The 21354-nt window shown below is 45.5% G+C and overlaps 2 protein-coding genes across 4 annotated transcripts in view; both read right to left on the reverse strand.

Annotated features, from left to right (window-relative positions):
* Nucleotides 1-3451, reverse strand: part of CLASRP (CLK4 associating serine/arginine rich protein) — a 105059-nt gene extending 101608 nt beyond the window's left edge. For all 3 annotated transcript variants that reach the window (XR_012220752.1, XR_012220753.1, XM_073549374.1), the window contains exons 1-2: nt 3316-3451; nt 91-218 (exon numbers count right to left, since the gene is read on the reverse strand). Coding sequence is in view for 1 of the 3 variants with exons in the window: in XM_073549374.1 (XP_073405475.1) it covers nt 91-207 (117 nt within the window). In the remaining 2 variants the exon portion in view is untranslated. The remainder of the gene's footprint in view (nt 1-90; nt 219-3315) is intronic.
* A 7374-nt stretch (nt 3452-10825) lies between these two features.
* On the reverse strand, nt 10826-21228 carry TRAPPC6A (trafficking protein particle complex subunit 6A). The gene is made up of 6 exons (XM_073549377.1): nt 20838-21228; nt 16467-16534; nt 13369-13486; nt 13110-13193; nt 12939-13032; nt 10826-11536 (listed from the first exon to the last, which is right to left on the reverse strand). The coding sequence occupies exons 1-6, from the start codon at nt 20916-20918 to the stop codon at nt 11505-11507; spliced, it is 477 nt and encodes a 158-aa protein (XP_073405478.1). The 5' UTR covers nt 20919-21228; the 3' UTR covers nt 10826-11504.
* Between the last annotated feature and the right edge of the window lie 126 nt (nt 21229-21354).

Here is a 21354-nt window from a genome sequence, read left to right on the forward strand (position 1 = left end):
GACACCCTAATAAGTTGTGTGGACATAGGTGAATATAGTAACTCTTTAAAAAGCACCTCACTTAAAGAAAAAAAAAACATCTTTACTTACGATCTTCTCATAGTACTCTCGCCGGCGCTCAGCCCGCTTTTTATAATCCACCATCATCCCCCGCAGCTTCCGCTCGTGCTTACGAGCTTCATGCCACATCCTCGATCCAGTCTTCATCCGACAACTTACTGAGGAGGCAGAAAGGAATAAACATATTATTACATAATTATGTACATCGCTTACATAAACTTTATAACAAAGTCAGCACAAGATATCAAAATGGATAATAAATTTATTTCCCCCCCCAGAGTAAAATGGGGAATAAAAGACAACACATTAGTAAATGCGATATAATAACTACACTAGACTAATAGAATAAGAAAAAAAAAAACACCATTGATTTCAGCATCGGAGCAAATTTTTGCTGAAAAAAATAAAAAGAATCTGCACCAATTCCACAGCACATGATTGGACCCCTTGTTAAGTTGGCATCTTGTAGAAACTTTATAGAATCTTTCCAACTGAACACGGTAAAAGTTTCCATTGTTGAAAGGGAACCAATCTTAACAAGGGAGATGCCTTCAGTCCTGAAAAGTCATATTTGTTGGTCTCCTAAAAATCATATCCTAACCTCCCACAGGTCAAACAACTTCATTGCAGGCCAGTTGTGGCCCGTGGGTAATGGTGCCAGCTGAACTGCCCTGGCCTCGTCTGCCACCATCACATATCCTATCATATTGGATATCGATCAAGCCAGGAGTGGCATGAAAAGGGACCGGCCATTGTGACTCTTCAGGACAAAGGCTCCACCCACATGACTCTTTGCAGGACATTTGCATGTTGCAGGTGATATGGTAAACCTTTTTACCATATAAGCTAAAGCAGCAACAAAAAAGATATATATAAGAATTGGTTTTCCTCTTCTTCGATCTTTAGGAGCGCACGGATCCCCTTCCTCCAGGCTTCTTGTTTGACAGGTGGCTGTGTACTCCAGATCGATTGACAGTTTGGACCAGCAGCATAGCTGAGCAGCTTACCCCAACGTAGCAGTCTCCGAAGCTGCAAGCAGGGACAGCTTTGCTTCTTGCGGCATCAGAGGGGCGCAGGGGCACCAAAACTGGATGGATGCCAAGATCTGGTTAGCTTCAATGCTAACAATGCTGGTTAGCTGCAATGTAATTACTTACAAATTCTATTGGAAAAAATCTTGGAAGCGCTGGCTTCTTGCCTAGGAGACCAATTACCACTCCGACTGCCAACATCAGTGGTGGCCAACAACCTGGGCAACAAATATAAAACTAAAAATCCCTTCATTCTTGATAACAAGAGTATCTTTTAATAATGAGTCCCAAGTTGTTTTACAGGCAATTGTCAATTTTAAACCTCTACTATAAGAATAATATTTTAAAGGGGGTATAAAAATCAAAATGTCCATGCAGATTAGCAACAGGTGTGATACCATTGGCTTCATACAATAAATTCTGTCACAAAAAAGTTTCAAATGCATTCAAGAATGAATGAGGTTGACAAATTTTGGCTGATCCAGTGGATATTTGTGGAGGCAGCCGAGGGTCACAAGACAAGACACCCCATAAAAGGGAAAATATAGGGCTGCCAACAAATCTCATGTATAAAACCAGCAAAATAAGTTTATTAATCCTCTCTTCAAACAAGAGATTATGAATTTGCATAAACATAATGAGCCCAATATAATGTTATGGACAATAAAGCTGCTTTTATCTATGGGGGATCCCCACACAGAACTGCAGCTGGAAAAAAAATACAGGAAAAACCCCATAGCTATCTGCTATCAAATACAAAAAGTAACAAAATCTCTCCAGAACCCGACATGTTAATATTGAAACCTTCCCGTAACTAATGTAGTCATTATGGACACCACATTAATCCAAGGAGCAAACATGCTGCTGGACACCATGTAATCAGCAGGCAATCTCAACAGGAAAAAAAGTAACTTTTTTTTTTAAAGCATGTAAATTGGGTCCCTACAGCAGTTTTATATTCTCATATGTGCCCCTCCATAACCCCCCAAAATTCTTTAATACATGTCCCACACGGCATGCAAATTGCACCGTCCGGTCCGATGGGTGAATCCAGTTTGCACTCAGCGTCACTCTGATCCTTTCAATTGGCGACTATTCTATCTTAATGAAAGAGGAATGACGTCTCCTTATTTATATGCATGTGGCTCTTTCAAACACAAGTTCAGCAATATCTTTATATGGGCGGTCTGCTCCTCTGTTACTGAGAAATCAGCATTTGAATGGATAGGCAAATGAGGGGCTATGGTAGATCTGAAGCCTCTGTCACTCCAGCTCTATTCCCCGCACAGCTCTGCCTCCTCCTGCTTGACTGACTGCCTCTATGCTATGTGACTACAGGCAAAGGAGCCATCAGTCAAGCAGGAGAAGGCGGTGCTGGGCGGGAGCAACCATCTGTCTAAGTAAAGGTATTGCTGGAATTTTCTTCAAAAGAATCACTTATGTACATAAATAGTTTTGGGTGTAAAACCCTGAATCCAGTTATGTGCCTTTTACTTGGCTGCTTGCTGTAGTTTTGATAAAAATCACTGTTTTATCAGCAGCAGGTTATCACTAGAGGGCTAGGAAACCTGCTGCTGAGTAATCCTAGATATTCAAGCCCTGTGTTTAACCCTGCAGCTTTCTGTACACTGTGCATAGGCATAAAGCTGCCAATCAGTGATGTGGGTGGGGACATACACAGCTCAGCATTCACAGCACTCCTTGATCTGCTGAAAAAACAAACAAACTCGTTTTTATAAAAACTGTAGCAAGCATCCCCGTGAGTGATACATCGCTGGAATCAGGGTCTCCGCCCCTATACAACTGTAGTAGTGGACAGCCCCTTTTAGACGACATTGCACTCAAGTCTCTGTGTAATCACAGTACATCACCCCCATCTTTGTACTCATCATGGACCTGACCGCACACACTGCTGCTGATCAGGACAGTGCAGATGAAGAGGTTGCACCAACCCTGGGGGAAGTTATACAATGCAACACCCGGATATGATAAATACAATCTGCAGAATTTATTATGTACTGAGCTCTGTGCCCCTCCGCCTGCTGCACACTGCTGTCATGGCAGCAGCTCCCAGGGCCTGCATTACCCAGAGCAGTGGTGGGAGCCTCCCGCCTGTGTTACACAGTCAGCGCCCCGCACCCATCCCCCACACAGCAGCACCACACATCGCCATGTACAAGAGCACAACAACCACAGAACACTGCTCCCCGCAAACCCTCCTCACCAGGTCCCTGCTCATACAGCCCGGAAATGATGCGACTGCCGCAAAGCTACTCTCCCGGATGCTGTGAGGGCGAATGTGGGCGGGATACGTGCCCATAGAGTGACGTAACGCACCGCGTGTTGCCATCACGTAGTTTGTCGCAGGGTCCTGTCAGTCATGTGTTAGTCAGACCTTCGCGAACTAGCCACGCCTTCCTTCTGGAAACACGTTCATTGGCTTAAAAGAGTCACGTGACCGTTTTGCATTACAGGCGTGTGACGGCGCCATTTTCTTGGAGACCAAAATGATTAAACAGGAAAGATGTAAATATCTTTGTACCGTGTTAGCCAGCAAAATGTTTATAGTAACTAATGACTGCTGTTATTAGACTAGGTCAGAGGTAGTGATGGGCAGTCCAGCTGTTTTTGGTGATCTGGCTCACTCGGCTCCGCTCACCAAACCTTTTGGCTCTAAAAGCGGCTCTTCTTGCAAAAAGTGCTCCTTTACCCACTTTTATCACTCCAGTCTCTTAACTATAAAGCCTAGGCCTCATTATACAGCTGTACAGGGGTCTAGCGATGGCTTTTTAGCCATTTTCTCAGAGTGTAAGCTCCTGGGATCAGGCCCTCACTCCTGTCCGTATTGCTGATTTGTGTTATCCTCTAATATCTGATATTTGTCCATGTGTTCCACATTAGTCAGTGCTGTGAGATCTGCCGGCACTGATTATTCTAAGGCTACGTGCACACGTTGCGGATCCACAAGTGATTTACAGTACAATGTTATTCTATGGGGACAAAAACGCTGTGCACATGCTGCAGAAAAATCTAAGCAGAAACGCAGCAGTTTATTTTCTGCAGCACGTCAATACTTTGTGTGGATTCCACATTGTTTTTACACGATTATACACATTATAGGAATCCGCAGGTGTAAAAACGCAGGTGAAATCCGCACAAAATCCACAATAAATCCGCATAAAAACCTCACGGATTTAGACCTGCGGATTCTGCCAAGAGATGCAGATTCCACACAGAAAATTCCACACAGCAATCCGCAACATGTGCACATTCACTTATAAGTAAATCCTTGGAGACATGTTCCAGGCTCTTAGGCTATGTGCACACGTAGTTTTTTTGGGTGTGCGGATTTTGTAGAGACTGATTTATCTGCGGTTTTGCCCTGCGGTTTTACACCTCATAATGGATGAGGTGTAAAACTGCAGCGTTTCTGCACCAAACAATTGACATACTGCGGATTGTAAACCGCAGGAAAACCGTGCGGAAAAAAAACGCAGCATGTGCACAGCTTTTTTTTTATTTCCATAGGAAATAAAGGTACTATACAACGCAGCAGAATCTGTTGCGGACCCGCAGGTGCAGAAACGCTGCGGAACCGCAGCAAAATCCGCACCGTGTGCACATACCCTTACAGAGTAACTCTGATACCTGCACCATACATGGCACCCCTTACCTACCAATTCTGGTATGCATGGTCCCCTCATCCCCAATCCTGGTATGCATGGTACCCCTCACCCCCCAATCCTTGTATGCATGGTCCCCTCACCCCCCCAATCCTTGTATGCATGGTCCCCTCACCCCCCAATCCTGGTATGCATGGTCCCCTCACCCCCCAATCCTGGTATGCATGGTCCCCTCACCCCCCAATCCTGGTATGCATGGTCCTCTCACCCCCCAATCCTGGTATGCATGGTCCTCGCACCCCCCAATCCTGGTATGCATGGTCCCCTCACCCCCCAATCCTGGTATGCATGGTCCTCTCACCCCCCAATCCTGGTATGCATGGTCCTCTCACCCCCCAATCCTGGTATGCATGGTCCTCTCACCCCCCCAATTCTGGTATGCATGGTCCCCCCTTATCCCTATCGTAGGATGTATGGTCCCATCACCCCAATCCTGGTATGCATGGTCCCCTCACCCCCCAACCCTGGTATGCATGGTCACCTCACCCCCAATCTTGGTATGCATGGTGCCCTCACCACCCTATCCTGGTGTGCATGGTCCCCTCACCCCCCAACCCTGGTATGCATGGTCACCTTACCCTCAATCCTGGTATGCATGGTCCCCCCTCATCCCTATCGTAGGATGTATGGTCCCCTCATCCCCAATCCTTGTATACTTTGCACCCCTTACCTAGCAATTCTTGTATGCATGGTACCCCTCACCCCCCCTATCCTGGAATGCATGGTCCCCTCACCCCCCCCAATCCTGGAATGCATGGCCCCCTCACCCCCCTATCCTGGTATGCATGGTCCTCTCTCTCCCCTATCCTGGAATGCATGGTCCCCTCACCACCCTTTCCTGGTATGCATGGTCCTCTCACCCCTAATCCTGGTATGCATGGTCCTCTCACCCCCCTATCCTGGTATGCATGGTCCTCTCACCCCCCAATCCTGGTATGCGTGGTCCTCCCTCATCCCTATCGTAGGATGTATGGTCCCCTCATCCTCAATCCTTGTATACATGGCACCCCTTACCTACCAATTCTGGTATGCATGGTACCCCTCACCCCCCTATCCTGGAATGCATGGTCCCTTCACCCCCCCAATCCTGGAATGCATGGCCCCCTCACCCCCCTATCCTGGTATGCATGGTCCTCTCACTCCCCTATCCTGGTATGCATGGTTCTCTCACCCCCCTATCCTGGTATGCATGGTCCTCTCACTCACCTATCCAGGTATGCATGGTTCTCTCACCCCCCTATCCTGGTATGCATGGTCCTCTCACTCCCCTATCCTGGTATGCATGGTACTCCCTCATCCCCCAATCCTGGTATGCGTGGTCCTCTCACCCCCCTATCCTGGTATGCATGGTCCTCTCACTCCCCTATCCTGGTATGCATGGTCCTCTCACCCCTAATCCTGGTATGCATGGTCCTCTCACTCCCCTATCCTGGTATGCATGGTTCTCTCACCCCCCCAATCCTGGTATGCATGGTCCTCTCACTCCCCTATCCTGGTATGCATGGTCCTCTCACTCCCATATCCTGGTATGCATGGTACTCTCACCCCTAATCCTGGTATGCATGGTTCCCTCACCCCCCCAATCCTGGTATGCATGGTGCCCTCACCCCCCTATCCTGGTATGCATGGTGCCCTCACTCCCCTATCCTGGTATGCATGGTACTCCCTCATCCCCCAATCCTGGTATGCATGGTCCTCTCGCCCCCCCCCTATCCTGGTATGCATGGTTCTCTCACCCCCCTATCCTGGTATGCATGGTCCTCTCACTCCCTTATCCTGGTATGCATGGTACTCCCTCATCCCCCAATCCTGGTATGCATGGTCCTCTCACCCCCCTATCCTGGTAAGCATGGTCCTCTCGCCCCCCCTATCCTGGTATGCATGGTCCTCTCACCCCTAATCCTGGTATGCATGGTCCTCTCACTCCCCTATCCTGGTATTCATGGTTCTCTCACCCCCCAATCCTGGTATGCATGGTTCTCTCACCCCCCTATCCTGGTATGCATGGTCCTCTCACTCCCCTATCCTGGTATGCATGGTACTCCCTCATCCCCCAATCCTGGTATGCGTGGTCCTCTCACCCCCCTATCCTGGTATGCATGGTCCTCTCACTCCCCTATCCTGGTATGCATGGTCCTCTCACCCCTAATCCTGGTATGCATGGTCCTCTCACTCCCCTATCCTGGTATGCATGGTTCTCTCACCCCCCAATCCTGGTATGCATGGTCCTCTCACTCCCCTATCCTGGTATGCATGGTCCTCTCACTCCCATATCCTGGTATGCATGGTACTCTCACCCCTAATCCTGGTATGCATGGTGCCCTCACCCCCCTATCCTGGTATGCATGGTGCCCTCACTCCCCTATCCTGGTATGCATGGTCCTCTCACTCCCCTATCCTGGTATGCATGGTACTCCCTCATCCCCCAATCCTGGTATGCATGGTCCTCTCGCCCCCCCCCTATCCTGGTATGCATGGTTCTCTCACCCCCCTATCCTGGTATGCATGGTCCTCTCACTCCCTTATCCTGGTATGCATGGTACTCCCTCATCCCCCAATCCTGGTATGCATGGTCCTCTCACCCCCCTATCCTGGTAAGCATGGTCCTCTCGCCCCCCTATCCTGGTATGCATGGTCCTCTCACCCCTAATCCTGGTATGCATGGTTCTCTCACCCCCCTATCCATGTATGCATGGCGCCACAACCCGCCCTCTTCTGACTTCACGGCGAATACCCGATCGGTAATCTTTTGTGCCGTGATGTGAGGAGAGGGCGGGTTGTTGGGCCGGAATTGGGGCCTGCGCATTCCTCTCTTTCTGGCGCCATTTTCTTGAAGACACACTGCAGTGTGTCTTCCACAAAATGGTTCCAGAAAGTGCGGACTGCGCATGCGCAGATTCCGGCCCAACAACCCGCTCTCTCCTGTCATCACCTCCAGATGCAAGGCCCCGCGGCCACACTAAATCGGTAAGATGTTGTGCCGGAGATCGCGGTATGCGTTCAGTGCTTACGCATACCGCGATCTCCTGGGGGGAGTGCGTCTACCGTGATCTCGTGGGGGGTGCGTCACTGTTGTCTGGAGCCAGACTGCGCAGGTGCGTCACACTTGTGCAGTCTATAAAGGCTTCGGACAGAGTGATGCTTAGCCCGTTATATTATACATATACCCCACATATATATATATATATACATATACATATATATACACATGTATACATATATACATATACATATATATATATTATACATATGTCCACAGAGTTTCTCTGCCTCAGCTTTATATTATTACTTTCCCACTGTAGAGCAGTAGGAACTACAGAAGATAATGAGAGGGATAAGGTGGCTGTCAGTGCCTGACTTCAGCGCCTCTGCTCTGCTCATCCTGCAGCTGCCGGACATCCACTGTTATGTCAGACAGTGACAGTCTGTGTGACTGCACATTGTGATCTATCACAGATCATGTGTGTGCACTCACTGCACTGAGCAGCCAATCACAGTACAGCTATGTGTTCATGTGGGAGGAGCCCAGTCGCAAGTCAAAGCCTTGCCAGTCACTCCCCACTTGTACACAGTCTCTAAGTCTCCTCCTCAGCTCCTCCCAGCCCCCAGCCAGGCAGGAAGAAGCTACGCAAACAGCAGGGGGGAAAAAAAAATTTGGCTCAGCTCCCAGTGGTGAGCAGACTCCGGTCGGTCACATGAAAGAGCCGGCTCTTTGTCTCGGTTCGTTCACGAACGACACATCACTAGTCAGAGGGGCTGTAACAACTAGTCGTGTACAAGGGGGATGTATCGTCAGAAAATAACCTACTGTTTGAATAAAGTTTTTATGTTAAAGGCGTTTTCAGAAAACTCCTGTCCCCGGCTGCAGGTTGTTTAAAGAAAACGTAATAGTGAAACTCCCCCTCCCCCGGTCCAATACTGTGTCACCACCACTGCTCCCGTTGTGTTATTGACTGCAGATCTCTGCCCGAATTGACCGTGATCCGCTGAGCTCACTTTGGCTGCAGCACTGTCATTGTGACATCAGTACTGTAGTCAATACCAGACTCTAGGAGCAGCGATGGATCGACGGAGAATCAGCACTGAACCCAAGGAGGGGGCGTAAAGAACAACTTGGATTTTATTTTCAAACAACTTGCAGCCAGGAAAAGGGGGTTTTCTGAAAAAAGAAAAACTCCATTAAGCACTTTTTACATGTCGTGGTTTAAAAAAAAAAATCCTGAAACCTTGCGGGGTCGCAGGTCCTCACAATAGACTGGCACTTCCTGTTCCGTGCACATCCGCCAGCTTCAGAGTGACGCTAACAGGCTGCAACGCATAGAGCACACTCGTGCTATGCACTCCTTCCTAAGTAGGCAGTCATGCTGGGAATGCAGAGGTGGTCGGTTACCTGGGCAACGAGCTGTAAAATATAAAATTAAGGATCCTTCCATTCTCGAGCACTTTGCAATTTTATCCATTTATTAACTTGAGACCCTTCAACTTCGCTGTATCTTTCTGCCCTCAAAGCTGAGGTACAGTTCTATATAATGACAGCACATATTATGGTAAAAGTGCCTCTAGATGACAGGAAGAACATCCTATAAAGGCCACGTTCACACGTTCAGTATTTCCCAGCCAAAACCAGGAGTGGGTGATAAATCCAGAACTGGTGACGTGTTTCCATTATACTTTTCCTCTGATTGCTCCATTCCTGGATTAGGCTTAAAAAATAACTGATGTAAAATACTGACCAAATACTGAATGTGACCTAAGGATGAGGGATGCGGCTTAAAGGCGAGGGATGCGGCCTACGGGCGAGGGATGCGGCCTACGGGAGAGGGATGCGGCCTACGGGAGAGGGATGCGGCCTACGGGAGAGGGATGCGGCCTACGGGAGAGGGATGCGGCCTACGGGCGAGGGATGCGGCCTACGGGAGAGGGATGCGGCCTACGGGCGAGGGATGCGGCCTACGGACGAGGGATGCGGCCTACGGACGAGGGATGCGGCCTACGGACGAGGGATGCGGCCTACGGGCGAGGGATGCGGCCTACGGGCGAGGGATGCGGCCTACGGGCGAGGGATGCGGCCTACGGGCGAGGGATGCGGCCTAAAGGCGAGGGATGCGGCCTAAAGGCGAGGGATGCGGCCTAAAGGCGAGGGATGCGGCCTACGGGCGAGGGATGCGGCCTAAAGGCGAGGGATGCGGCCTAAAGGCGAGGGATGCGGCCTAGGGGCGAGGGATGCGGCCTACGGGCGAGGGATGCGGCCTACGGGCGAGGGATGCGGCCTACGGGCGAGGGATGCGGCCTACGGGCGAGGGATGCGGCCTACGGGCGAGGGATGCGGCCTAAGGGTGAGGAATGTGACCTAGATTTCAACTGCAGATCACACAGAATGGATTTCTGCTGTTGATACATGATGCCCTTGAAGGGAGATAACCCCACCTATGTACAGTGGGTTTTTTTTTTTTTTTTAGTGAGGCAACCTCATTTAAAGGGATCTTCCACTACTAAGTTATTGATGTGCTATACTTGTGGGTAATCAATATCATATTGATGGTGGGCTAGCACTCCACTGTTCGGCTGGATACATACAGTGTAGGGCGCCAAAGCAGCACAGCATCATACTATGTGTAGTGGCCGTTCTCAGGTACTGCGGCTTAGATCACGCTGACTTTAGTATGAGCTGGGCTGCAGCACCCAAGAACGGCCACTACACAGTGAACAGAGCTGTGCAATGTTTACATCTGACAGCTGTAGAACCTGCAAATAGCTGATCAGTGGGGGTGCCGGGTATCAGACCCTCACCAATCTCGTATTGATAACCCATGCTAAGGTTAGGCTATCAAAATCTAATCTTTAATGATTGCTGTAAAAAGGCAGTCACATGACAAAATCTGCTCTGCTACCTCTGCATATACTATTCTCAAATATGGAATACACGCATATGCCTGTAGGGGGCAGAGTGCCTTATAATATCAGTTTCCATTAGCTTTGTGTTTCACCCTTCACTGAAGACTCCCTGTTGACAAATTTCCTAAGGAAGATCTGATATCAATAATTAACACATTTGTATTAAATTAAACTTTATTAGCAAACCAAGAATTTGGAAAGTCACTTTACAAAACAGTGCAGGTTCGTAAAATTAACAAACGTAATCACAGTGTAAAGTACAGTAGTATGTGGTGGGCTACGCAGAGGCACGGAGTAAACCTTCACCATTGATTCTAATGGTCTCTAAAAGTGCGACTCCCCAGCTGGTGAGGAACTACAACTCCCAACATGCCATTACCGCCCACACTTACCAAGGCATGCTGGGAGTATTAGTTTCACTACAAGTTGCAGATCCTGGAGCGAAGCAATGAACGTCTGAGGTCACTAGTAAACTTTGCAGTCATGTGAGAGCGTGTACCATTTGGGAACGAGGCGGCAGATAATCAAGAGTTTACATACCAGCGCGCTCTCTGCGGTGGCTCCGATTATGTAACATGGCAGTGAGGAAAAGGGTGGACTTGTCAATATATACATCTATAAATACCGCATGGGGCCGGGTAACACTTACTGTGGATCAAAGGGACAAAATGAGCAAAAAAGTGCAAGAACGCCGGTGAGAAGTGAGAAGGAAAGGCTACGAGTCGTAACAGCATACGTGGAGTCTGTGAAGCGCGTTGCATAGCTAATATTGCTGGCCTCTCTGATACTTTGTGTTCCTGATTGTAGTTGTAGAAGAATTCTGGATGATATTTCACTAGTTCTTGGAGACGACAACTTGGAATTTACCTAAGAGGAACAGAAGGGCGTTGTTACTGCACGAGAGTTACAGCAGGGAACAAGAAAGACACACAATGTAGATGAAGCTCAAGGGACAGTGCAGACAAATTGTTGCTGCATTTTCTCATCTATGTTACAGCTCCGGGTGCCATCATCCATCATATAATACTGAGAAAGCCAAAGAGATCTGTAGTGGTGATGGGAAAACAAACAAAAAATAACCCCACAATCTGGTGTGACCCTTTCTGGGGTCAGGACACGCACAGATACAGTGTGAGCTCACACACCAGTGGTGTGAAATGTCATAGATTAAAGGGGTTATCGGGAACCATTTTTTTTTACCATGGGCATAAAACTAACAGGCAGGTAATTACTATCTACCTGCCTGTTATGACCTGCACCAATCTCTGCTGGCATAGTGGTCACTGGTCACTCCCTGCTGGCGATTCAGCGACTTCTGCTGATGTCACATTGACAGAGCAGAGGCTTCTCTTCCACTCTGCTTATGGGGCGCGACTGTCAATATCATGCTGATTGACAGATGGCTCCCCGCTGCTTAACTGCAGGGAGCCGGCTGTCTATCAGTATGACATCGACAGTCACGCCCTGTCGACAGCAGCCCAGGAGAAGAGCTGCTCTGTTGACGTGGATCAGCTGAATCTCCAAGCTCTGAGCCGGGTAGAACTACCTTTTTTCCCCACTCATGGAGATGTGCACAGGGCTTGTTTTTTCTGTGCCGGCTGTGGGTTAAAAGCATCAATTCTGGGTTTTTCTTTTTTATGACATTTAACTTATGGGTTAAATAATTTTTATATTTTTATAGATAACACTGTTGTGCATGTGGCAAGACAGAATGCTTTATTCAAATCATTTCTTTATTTTTAGATGGTGAAAAGAGGAATGATTCTAAATTTTTGTATAGTCTTATTTTTTTTTTAATCCCTATAAAAATATATTTTTTTATTGTAACTTCCCCTAGATGGCTTGAACCTTTGATCCAACACTATATATTGCAATACTCCGGTATTACAGTACATAGTACAAATAACGATCTCGTGAGGCTCAGCCTGTGCATGTAGCAAGATGGCGGTGACGGACGCCTTCAGCAACTCCCCTTGCTAGCTTTGCAACCCTTCATCACCCCATGATCACATCTCCGGGAGGCATTAGTCACCACAATAGACCCTTCACCATGATTGCGACGTTCCAGTGCTACTGTCAGAGACTGATATATGCATTTAAATGGTAAAGTAGCAGTAATCAGAGCTCTCTCCGCCAGCTGCATATATGTATGGAGTGAGCTCAGCTCCAGAGCTGTATACACCCGCAGCCACCCAATGACGGAGATGGAGTAATAGATACGTTACGAGGAGAGTTTCGATCAAAACAATGTATACAAGTAATAACTCACATGTAGGCATCACTGGGACCTCAGCAGAGACGGCACAACTGATTCCTAAATTTGAGAGCGCACCTTTGATGAGTCCACAAGTGTAAGCCAGAAACTAAAAGACAGCAGGTGATACAATCAGCCACAATGTGCCGCATATATAATGGATGGCTGCATATTAATACATCGTACCTTTGGCGCTTCCTCTAAATATTGCTTACTGCTGGAGATCTGGGTCAGCAGCAGAAACCTGTTGTCTTGTAAGACATATGTACCCTGCACGAAGAGACGCGGAAAGGTAAGTATTGCAGATACATTTCTCCAGAGGGAGAATGGGGGGTGAAATGATAAAGTGTTGATTGCTGGGGACCCTCCGATCCGTGCAGCATTCTCAGTCCGCACATATGTGAGAGTATGTAACACTTCATTACATCAAAAACAATAGAAATACCTGATGGTTTGTTCTCAGATTATCAATCTGTTTCTTGAAGATAATGTTCCAAAACTCTTTACAGATGAATTTTACAGTATCCAGGTCATCCTTGAAAGATGGGCTATCCTTCGTCAGCCTAGCGGCAAAAAGGCAAAGTTATAGATACCGCGCTGTGCACTGGTCACTGAACTTCCAGACAACCTGATCTCATTTCATAGGTAATGTGATAAATTAGCAAACTGCTTTATTTAATCTCTTCCATTCCCAGAATGTATTATAGGGGGGTGCAGATGAACAAAGCAGTCTTGGGAGCGGAGTCTGCTCCAAGCAGCGCGGGTGCCAGCTGTGCTATACAGCCATAATCGGAGCTGGCTCTAATCACTGCTATAGAACTACTAAAATGCCGCTGTCAATCTCCGACAGTGGAATTTAACTGGTGCGATATTGGTGGGGTCTACGTTCCACAGTAATGATCGCTGTCTTGATGATCTTGTGAAGCCCAGCCTCAGTATATAAATGGTAATAATGGATTATTGTAGTATATATTACAAGCAGTCAAACAATCACAGGTTCATGATCTCAAGGGAGAATAAAAACTACAGTAAAAGGCAAAAAATTTTTTTTTTTTAACTGTAGTAAAAAACTTAAAAGTTTGAATCAACACACCCCCATTATCCCCATCCAACCCCCCCAAAAAAAATGTTGCCACATCCATAAAGATCCAAAATATCAAAATATAAAATTATTTAACTCATAAGGCAAACAAAACAGAACTGCCTTGTCTGTGCTACGAAATGGTACCAATAAAAACTTGCCATGCAAAAAAGAAAGCTCTCATACAGCCCTATAGAAAAAAAAAATGACGGATCTTGCAAAATAGTAACGCGTGTTTTGTTTTTTTTTAAACTACTATAATAATTAAAAATAACCTATACAAGTTTGGTATCGGTGTAATCGTCTTGACGCAAAGAATCGTGCTGTCAGGTCATTTTTACAGCACAGTGAAATAAAAAAAAAAAAATAACCTGAAATTGCATTTTTTTCAACCTTTTAATGCACGTGGGATTTATTTTACCTGTTTTTCAGTACATTATATGGCAAAATAAATGCTGTCATTCTAAAATACTACTTGTTTTGCAAAAAAAAAAACAAGCCCTCATATGGCTGTGTAGACGAGAAAATAAAGAATGGGGAAGGAAAGAGGAGGAAAACACACACACAAAAAGTCTATATCATTAAGGGTTTAAGTCTATGTTGTCTTATGTCTTATCCCCTCCAAAAAAAAAACATCAGTTCAAAGTGCTGACCACTAGATGTCTCCATTCCATGTTACTTGTTCCCTGCTTGTGGTCATGTATGATCCATATCCTGGAGCAGAGACATCGGGAGGGATAACAAATGATCGAGGCTCTCCTGTAAAACTGCATACAGAATAACTGAATGACGGGCTTATGGGAGGGGAGGGCAAGCACAATGCATGCTGGGAAGTGAGGAAAGGAACTTCCAGCCCCTATAGTGCTGACAGAATGCGGAGTATGTGTGGGCCACTCAAAAAGTGTACAAGTTCCAGTGCTTAACCCGTTAATGACCCCAGCTTTTTTCGGTTTTGCGTTTTTCGCTCCCCTTCTTCCCACAGCCATAACTTTTATATTTTTCCGTCAATATGGCCATGTCAGGGCTTATCTTTTGCGCGACGAGTTGTACTTTTTGAAAGACATCATTGGTTTTAGCATGTCGTGTACTCGAAAACGTGAAAAAAATTCCAAGTGCGGTGAAATTGCAAAAAAGTGTAATCTCACACGTTTTTCGTTTGACTTTTTTTTTGCTAGGTTCACTAAATGCTAAAACTGACCTGCCATTATGATTCTCCAGGTCATTACGAGTTCATAGACACCAAACATGTCTAAGTTCTTTTTTATCTATGAGGTGAAAAAAAATTTAAAATTTGCTAAAAAAATTGCGCCATTTTCCGTTACCCGCAGCGTCTCCATTTTTCGTGATCTGGGGTTGAGCGAGGTGAAGTTTTTAAGGACAACATTTATGTGCAGATACGATCTTCTGATCATCTGTTATTGCATTTTAATGCAATGTCGTGGCAACCAAAAAAATGTATTTCTGGCGTTTTGATTTTTTTCCCGCTACGCCATTTAGCGATCGGATTAATACTTTTTTTAATTGATAGATCAGGCAATTCTGAACGCGGCGATACCTAATATGTGTATATGTGATTTTTTTCTTATTGTTTTATTTTAATTGGGGCGAAAGGGGGGTGATTTAAACTTATATTTTTTTTATTTTTTTCATATTTTTAAACGTTTTTTTTTAATTTTGTCATGCTTCAATAGCCTCCATGGGAGGCTAGAAGATGCCATAGCCTGATCGCCTCTGCTACATATGGGCGATGAGCAGATCGCCTATATGCAGCTGAATTACTGCATTGCTATGAGCGCCGACATCAAAAACCATAGCGATCTCCAGGAGACCTCTGGTTGTTATGCCAACGCTTCGCTGACCCCCGATCACGTGACAGGGGTCAGAGAGGCGTGTATTTCCGGCCTGGTGCCCGGAAGAGCTTGTAAAATGCCGCTGTCAGCGTTTGACAGTGGCATTTAAATAGTTAATAGGTGCGAGTGGATCGTAATTCCACCTGCGCCTATTGCGGGCACATGTCAGCTGTTCAAAACAGCTGACATGTCTCAGCGTTGATGCGGGCTCACCGCCAGAGCCCTCAAAGGGGGGGGGGATCTGACCTCAGACGTACTCTCCAGATGTCAGAAAGGAGTTAAAAATTGGGACAGTTGCTGGATATGGTATATTAGTCTGGTATATGCAACAAAAGCATTTTAACTTGCTATCCCCCCATGAGGGCAGCAGGACGATCCCTTTCTAAAGGTTTAGTTTGAGAGGACAGGTAAAATTCAGAATAAACTGAAATAAGCTGGTTGCTCTAATGTACCCATCAAGCAGCAGTGGAAATACATGTTTTTCAGTTTTTTAAGTTTTGGGCCCATTGGTATTTCCCAGCACTCCCAATATAAGCAGGACATCCAGGTGATCGGGTTACAGAATATTGGGTTATAGGGATTGTACAGCAAAAAAATGGTGACAAAACTCACCGTTCAATTAGTCCTTGACCCACACGGAAACCCATTCCTTCTAAGATCCGGATGTGTTTTCCTTGATCCTATAACAGAATTTTTCATAGTGTAAATATTTATAATAAAAAAAATCATTATCGTCCTGCCCGAGGCCATGGACATTATTATCATTCTTCTTTGATTTGGCCACACAATCCATTCTAGACAATCCTGACAGAATCCACTATATATTGGTCACAGGAAGGATTAAACAGGTCAGTCTTTAGAGGGGTTGTCCACTACCTAGATACTTATAACCCACCTCAGCGCTTGCACTGATCAGCTGTTTGCAGCTCCTGTGGTGGCTGGATGTACACAGTATACAAGGCCAGAACAGCACAGCACTATACACTGTAGTATCCGTCTTCAGGTCCCATTCAGTCCAATAGGAGCTGAGCTGCAGTACCTGAGAACAACCACTATGCGGTGCACGGAGCTGTCCTGGGTCAATACACTGTATACTGTCAGAGCTGCAAATAGCTGACTGATGGGAGGAAGGCGGGCATCGATCTTCCTGATTTTGATAGCCTATCCAAAGGATGGATAGGAATAATTATAAAATATAACTTTTATTAAATTAATATAAAATCTCAAAGTGCAAGGTGCTCAGGTTAAACAATAGGGTCAGCAGAGAGGGACAGCTGCCGTTGAGTGGGGACGCCATCTGCGCAGGTCCTAGGGTGCCAATCTCCGCGATAGGTAGGGAGGAGTTAGTATAGGGGCTTTTCTAGGGATAATGCAGTATTATTTTCTTCACTTTTCGGTGGCTATAAAGCCCATCCAGTTAAAGGAAGTTGGTATTTTCATAGCATTCTATGGTTTTCCAGTAACTGTCCTTTCTTCTGTATATAAAAAGTTCTCTGAGCATTTTTTGAGGGGGTGTGTTGATTCGTATAGGTGCACTCGCTGAAACTCCCGAAAGGAAATCCGAATAAATTTCCTGTGTATGAATATCTGCACATGGTCTAAGGTTTGGGAGAGACCCATTACATAAATGGAATATCTCCAATAATGAATATTGGAAGGACTTAAGCAGGATCCTTGCAATAAGCAGGAAGGTATATCCCAGCTATATAAATGACAGGAATAGGCGCATATATAGGGTAGGACAGGGCGGTTGTTTAATGTACGGAATGTCCTCAGTAACTAGCGCAATCATAACATATAGAACGTAATTTTTCTTTTTTTTTGGAGCGCATGCCCAGTGGCTGTGAGGCGCGCTCCCAGCATGTGATGGGCTCCACAGAGCGAACACGCTGGTCGGCGCCTGGTATATAACTGGACATGATGGGTAGGTTTATCCAGCTTATTTAAGCACACTTTGTTTCTTTCCACATAATTTTCTACTCACAAGCCATACTATTTTCCATCGTATGTTATGTAGCTGAACCCTGCATAGATTAAGTGGTGGTATATGCCAGCTTGCTTATATCCAGTGCAGCTTTTGTTGGTATCACCAGTACTATTTATTCAGGCTATATGTATGGTACAATAATGCCCAAGAGAAATTACGTTTTATTGGTGACCTCTGCACTAATATATCCTAGCATATACTCCTTTGGCTGGTAGAATAACTACATTTCATTGTTCAATTATTTTACATCATCAATTTTTGTGGTATAGATTCTGGATATCCATTCCCATCACAGGCTGCCTACTTGTTTGTTTTTCCAGTATCGGGCCTTATGTGATTACCCATTTTACTTAATTTTGTAATATCCTGTATCTTTGATATGTGTCCTTCTCTTTGTTTAATAAATTTATACATGTTTCGCAATGGAAATGGATTCTATGTCCTCCTTTTTCTCATGATATTGAGAATCGTCTCCATTATATTTGACTTCATGAGGCATTATTAAGGTATTTTACTCTTGCATTTAATAGGATGTTCTTTTGGAGTTTTTTTCACGTATACGCTGATGATGTGTGCGGCCAAGCCACAGGATGTGAGGTAAACAAGGGACCGAAAGTGTCGGCTTCCCGGGACGCCATGGCGCGAACATACAAAAGGAGGTAATGCACGATTATACTTACACATGATGTCAGTTTGAACACAAAACGGCTGCCAGTGATACACCACAGAGATGACCCTAGTCGACTCCCCTGATGAGATTTGACGAAACGCGTCGGGAGACAGGGGTATCGCGCTCACCAACCATGGGGATGTAACAAATCAGAATGTGACCCTGCTATTTTGGTGAGATCATTCCGTTTTTATATCATTGGTCTAGTGTCATAATAGTGCCTTCATAAAAAATAGAAGGCATTTGATGAAGGATATGTGGATACATGCATACATGTGGGAGTAAGACCCTGAAGGAGGGAACACACGTTGGTATGCGGAATTGTATATCTGAAAGATGACACACTTTTATAAGGATTATGTCAATAATATTTTGTGTATTGTATGATAACTAGAACCTGCAGCAAATGCGGGAATTTAAGCTGTGTGGTGAAAAACTGTTTGGTACTATGTGGCAGTAGTTTGGTTATAATCTGCCCAAACAATTAGATGTAACTCTTTATGATGAGGGTAGTATTGGTGTGCCAAGTCTGGAAGTGAATTTTTGATACTATAAGACGGTTGAGCATGCACTCTCAATAAGAGAATAACTATATAAACTGCGTTGGCAGGTGGTTAAAATATTTAATGTGAAGCATAGAGATAATTCTCGATATTTGTGTATCCTATGTTTTTGGAGTGGTTTGGCCACACAGGATTAACTCATGGCACCCAATGAGTGATTATATGTTTGGGATGCATTAGAAGTGATGATCAGTGTTGGAGCCACCAGCTTTTTTCTCTATTTGTTTGTCTGTTTAACCTGAGCACCTTGCACTTTGAGATTTTATATTAATTTAATAAAAGTTATATTTTATAATTATTCCTATCCATTGGCTGCTAAAATAATATAAGAGAAGTGGATACACTAGTGCTATTCCTATCCAAAGGATGCATCATCAATATGTAAGTAGTGGAAAATCTCTAATCCTTCTGATATTAATGTGATTAATAAAATCATTTTTATGAGAGTCGTGCTTCGCTGGGAGACTCTCAGGGGGTCTAATAAAATGTTATCACATCCTTTTTTCACCTATTATTTTCCACGTTTGGAATTAGTGGAGTACACTGGATGTGATAAAGAATTGGCCACAGAGTGATGTTCCTGTGTATTGAAATCATTATTTAAATGAGTTTTCCTTATTAATGGCCCCAGAGTTCTGTGGACATTTAAAAAAAAAACAAAAAAAAAAAACAATCTATTTACCTCCCAGATCAGCAGTGCTCCTATGCGCTCAGCCCTGTGTCTCCTGACATAATGTCCTGTAGCTGCTGATCGGCTAAAGCCTTCACATTACTGTGCGGGTGACACTGGTCCAGGAGGTAAGAAAAGACTTGTTTTTAATTTATGCTGCACTTTGGGGACATTAATTGGGGGTTTCTCCAGTAGTGCACAAGAGCGATCTCATGTCTACAGTCTGCTTAAAGGTAGTCTCTATGAATTTACAAAAGTGGCCGAAGAGTAGATGATGTTATAAAGTACACCCTTTGCGCCACTCAGGTGGTCCACACTAATACGGGAATTGATGAATTATTGTCATTTAAACTAGTACTTTGTTGATTACAATCTAGTAGTCTTCATGAGTCCGGTGGGCGGTCGTACAAGTGATTGACAGCTGTAGGAGTCCAGTGGGCAGTCCTACTAGTGACTGATAGCCTTAGTAGTCCAGTGGGCGGTCCTACTAGTGGCTGATAGCTGTAGGAATCCAGTGGGCGGTCCTACTAGTGACTGATAGCTGTAGGAGTCCAGTGGGTGGTTTTAATAGTGATTAAGTCTTCCCTGGATAAACTGTACCTGCAGATACAGCTGTCAATCACCTGTAGAACCGCCCATTAAAACTATGTATACAAACCCCAGAGATTTCAATGGATGAAATACAGGTTATACTGAATCTTTTCCAACAAACCTATATGTCATTGAGCTCGGCACATCCTTCTCTATACCGTCCACACATCGGAACCGCATGTACAATGACAAGTGACTGCTGCTCCCAGGGGATCTCAGCACCCCTTTTTTCATACACAGCGCCATACACTTTCTAGTGGATGCTACTGGTACTGCAGCTTCCATTAAAGTCAGAAAGACTATAATGCAATACCTGGCACTGCCAAAACAATGTGTGGGGTGCTATGCATGGGAAGTAATAAAGGGGGCACAGTGCTCGCTGGAGTCACAGTCACTTCGGAGAGGTGATAACGAGGGACCCGATTTATGTGGTGATGATGAAGAAGAATACACCATCAATGTCACAGTCCTGAGCTGACCCTCTTCTGACCCCTGGCCTTACCTCCTCGTCCTGCCCCGCGCTCTTATGTGCATGACACATCATCTCCATATGTAACAGCGCAAATAACGTCTCGTCCGCCATCACCAGCCTCGTATGGGATCCGGTCACTGCCTCATTAGATGAATCCTCCTATAGACCAGCGTCTTAGCTCATGCCTCTGTGCCCGGGCTGGGTGACCACATTATCATTAGTGTGACATATGGCAGTGAGTCGTCACTCTTTTCTTCTTCCCTTTTAAAAAAAAACAACAAAAAACTGTCTAATAACTGTTAAACATCCGGGACCTCGGAACAAGCTGCAACCACACAGATGTTTACGACAGGAGAGCTTAGGTTATTCACACTAATTCCACTCTTCCGGGTTACTCAAATTACACTTCCGGCTTTGTAAAAATAACGTTATCGTCACCTGATGCTCCACTTCCGGCCACAAAAGACGCCTCACTTCCGGCGCACAAGAATGACATTGCCCCACTTCCGGCGTTGTAAGACGCCCCACTTCCGGTACACTAGTCACT

This window comes from Dendrobates tinctorius, unplaced genomic scaffold (genome assembly GCF_039654945.1).
Source record: "Dendrobates tinctorius isolate UK_male_01 unplaced genomic scaffold, ASM3965494v1 ptg000158l, whole genome shotgun sequence".
NCBI lineage: Eukaryota > Metazoa > Chordata > Amphibia > Anura > Dendrobatidae > Dendrobates > Dendrobates tinctorius.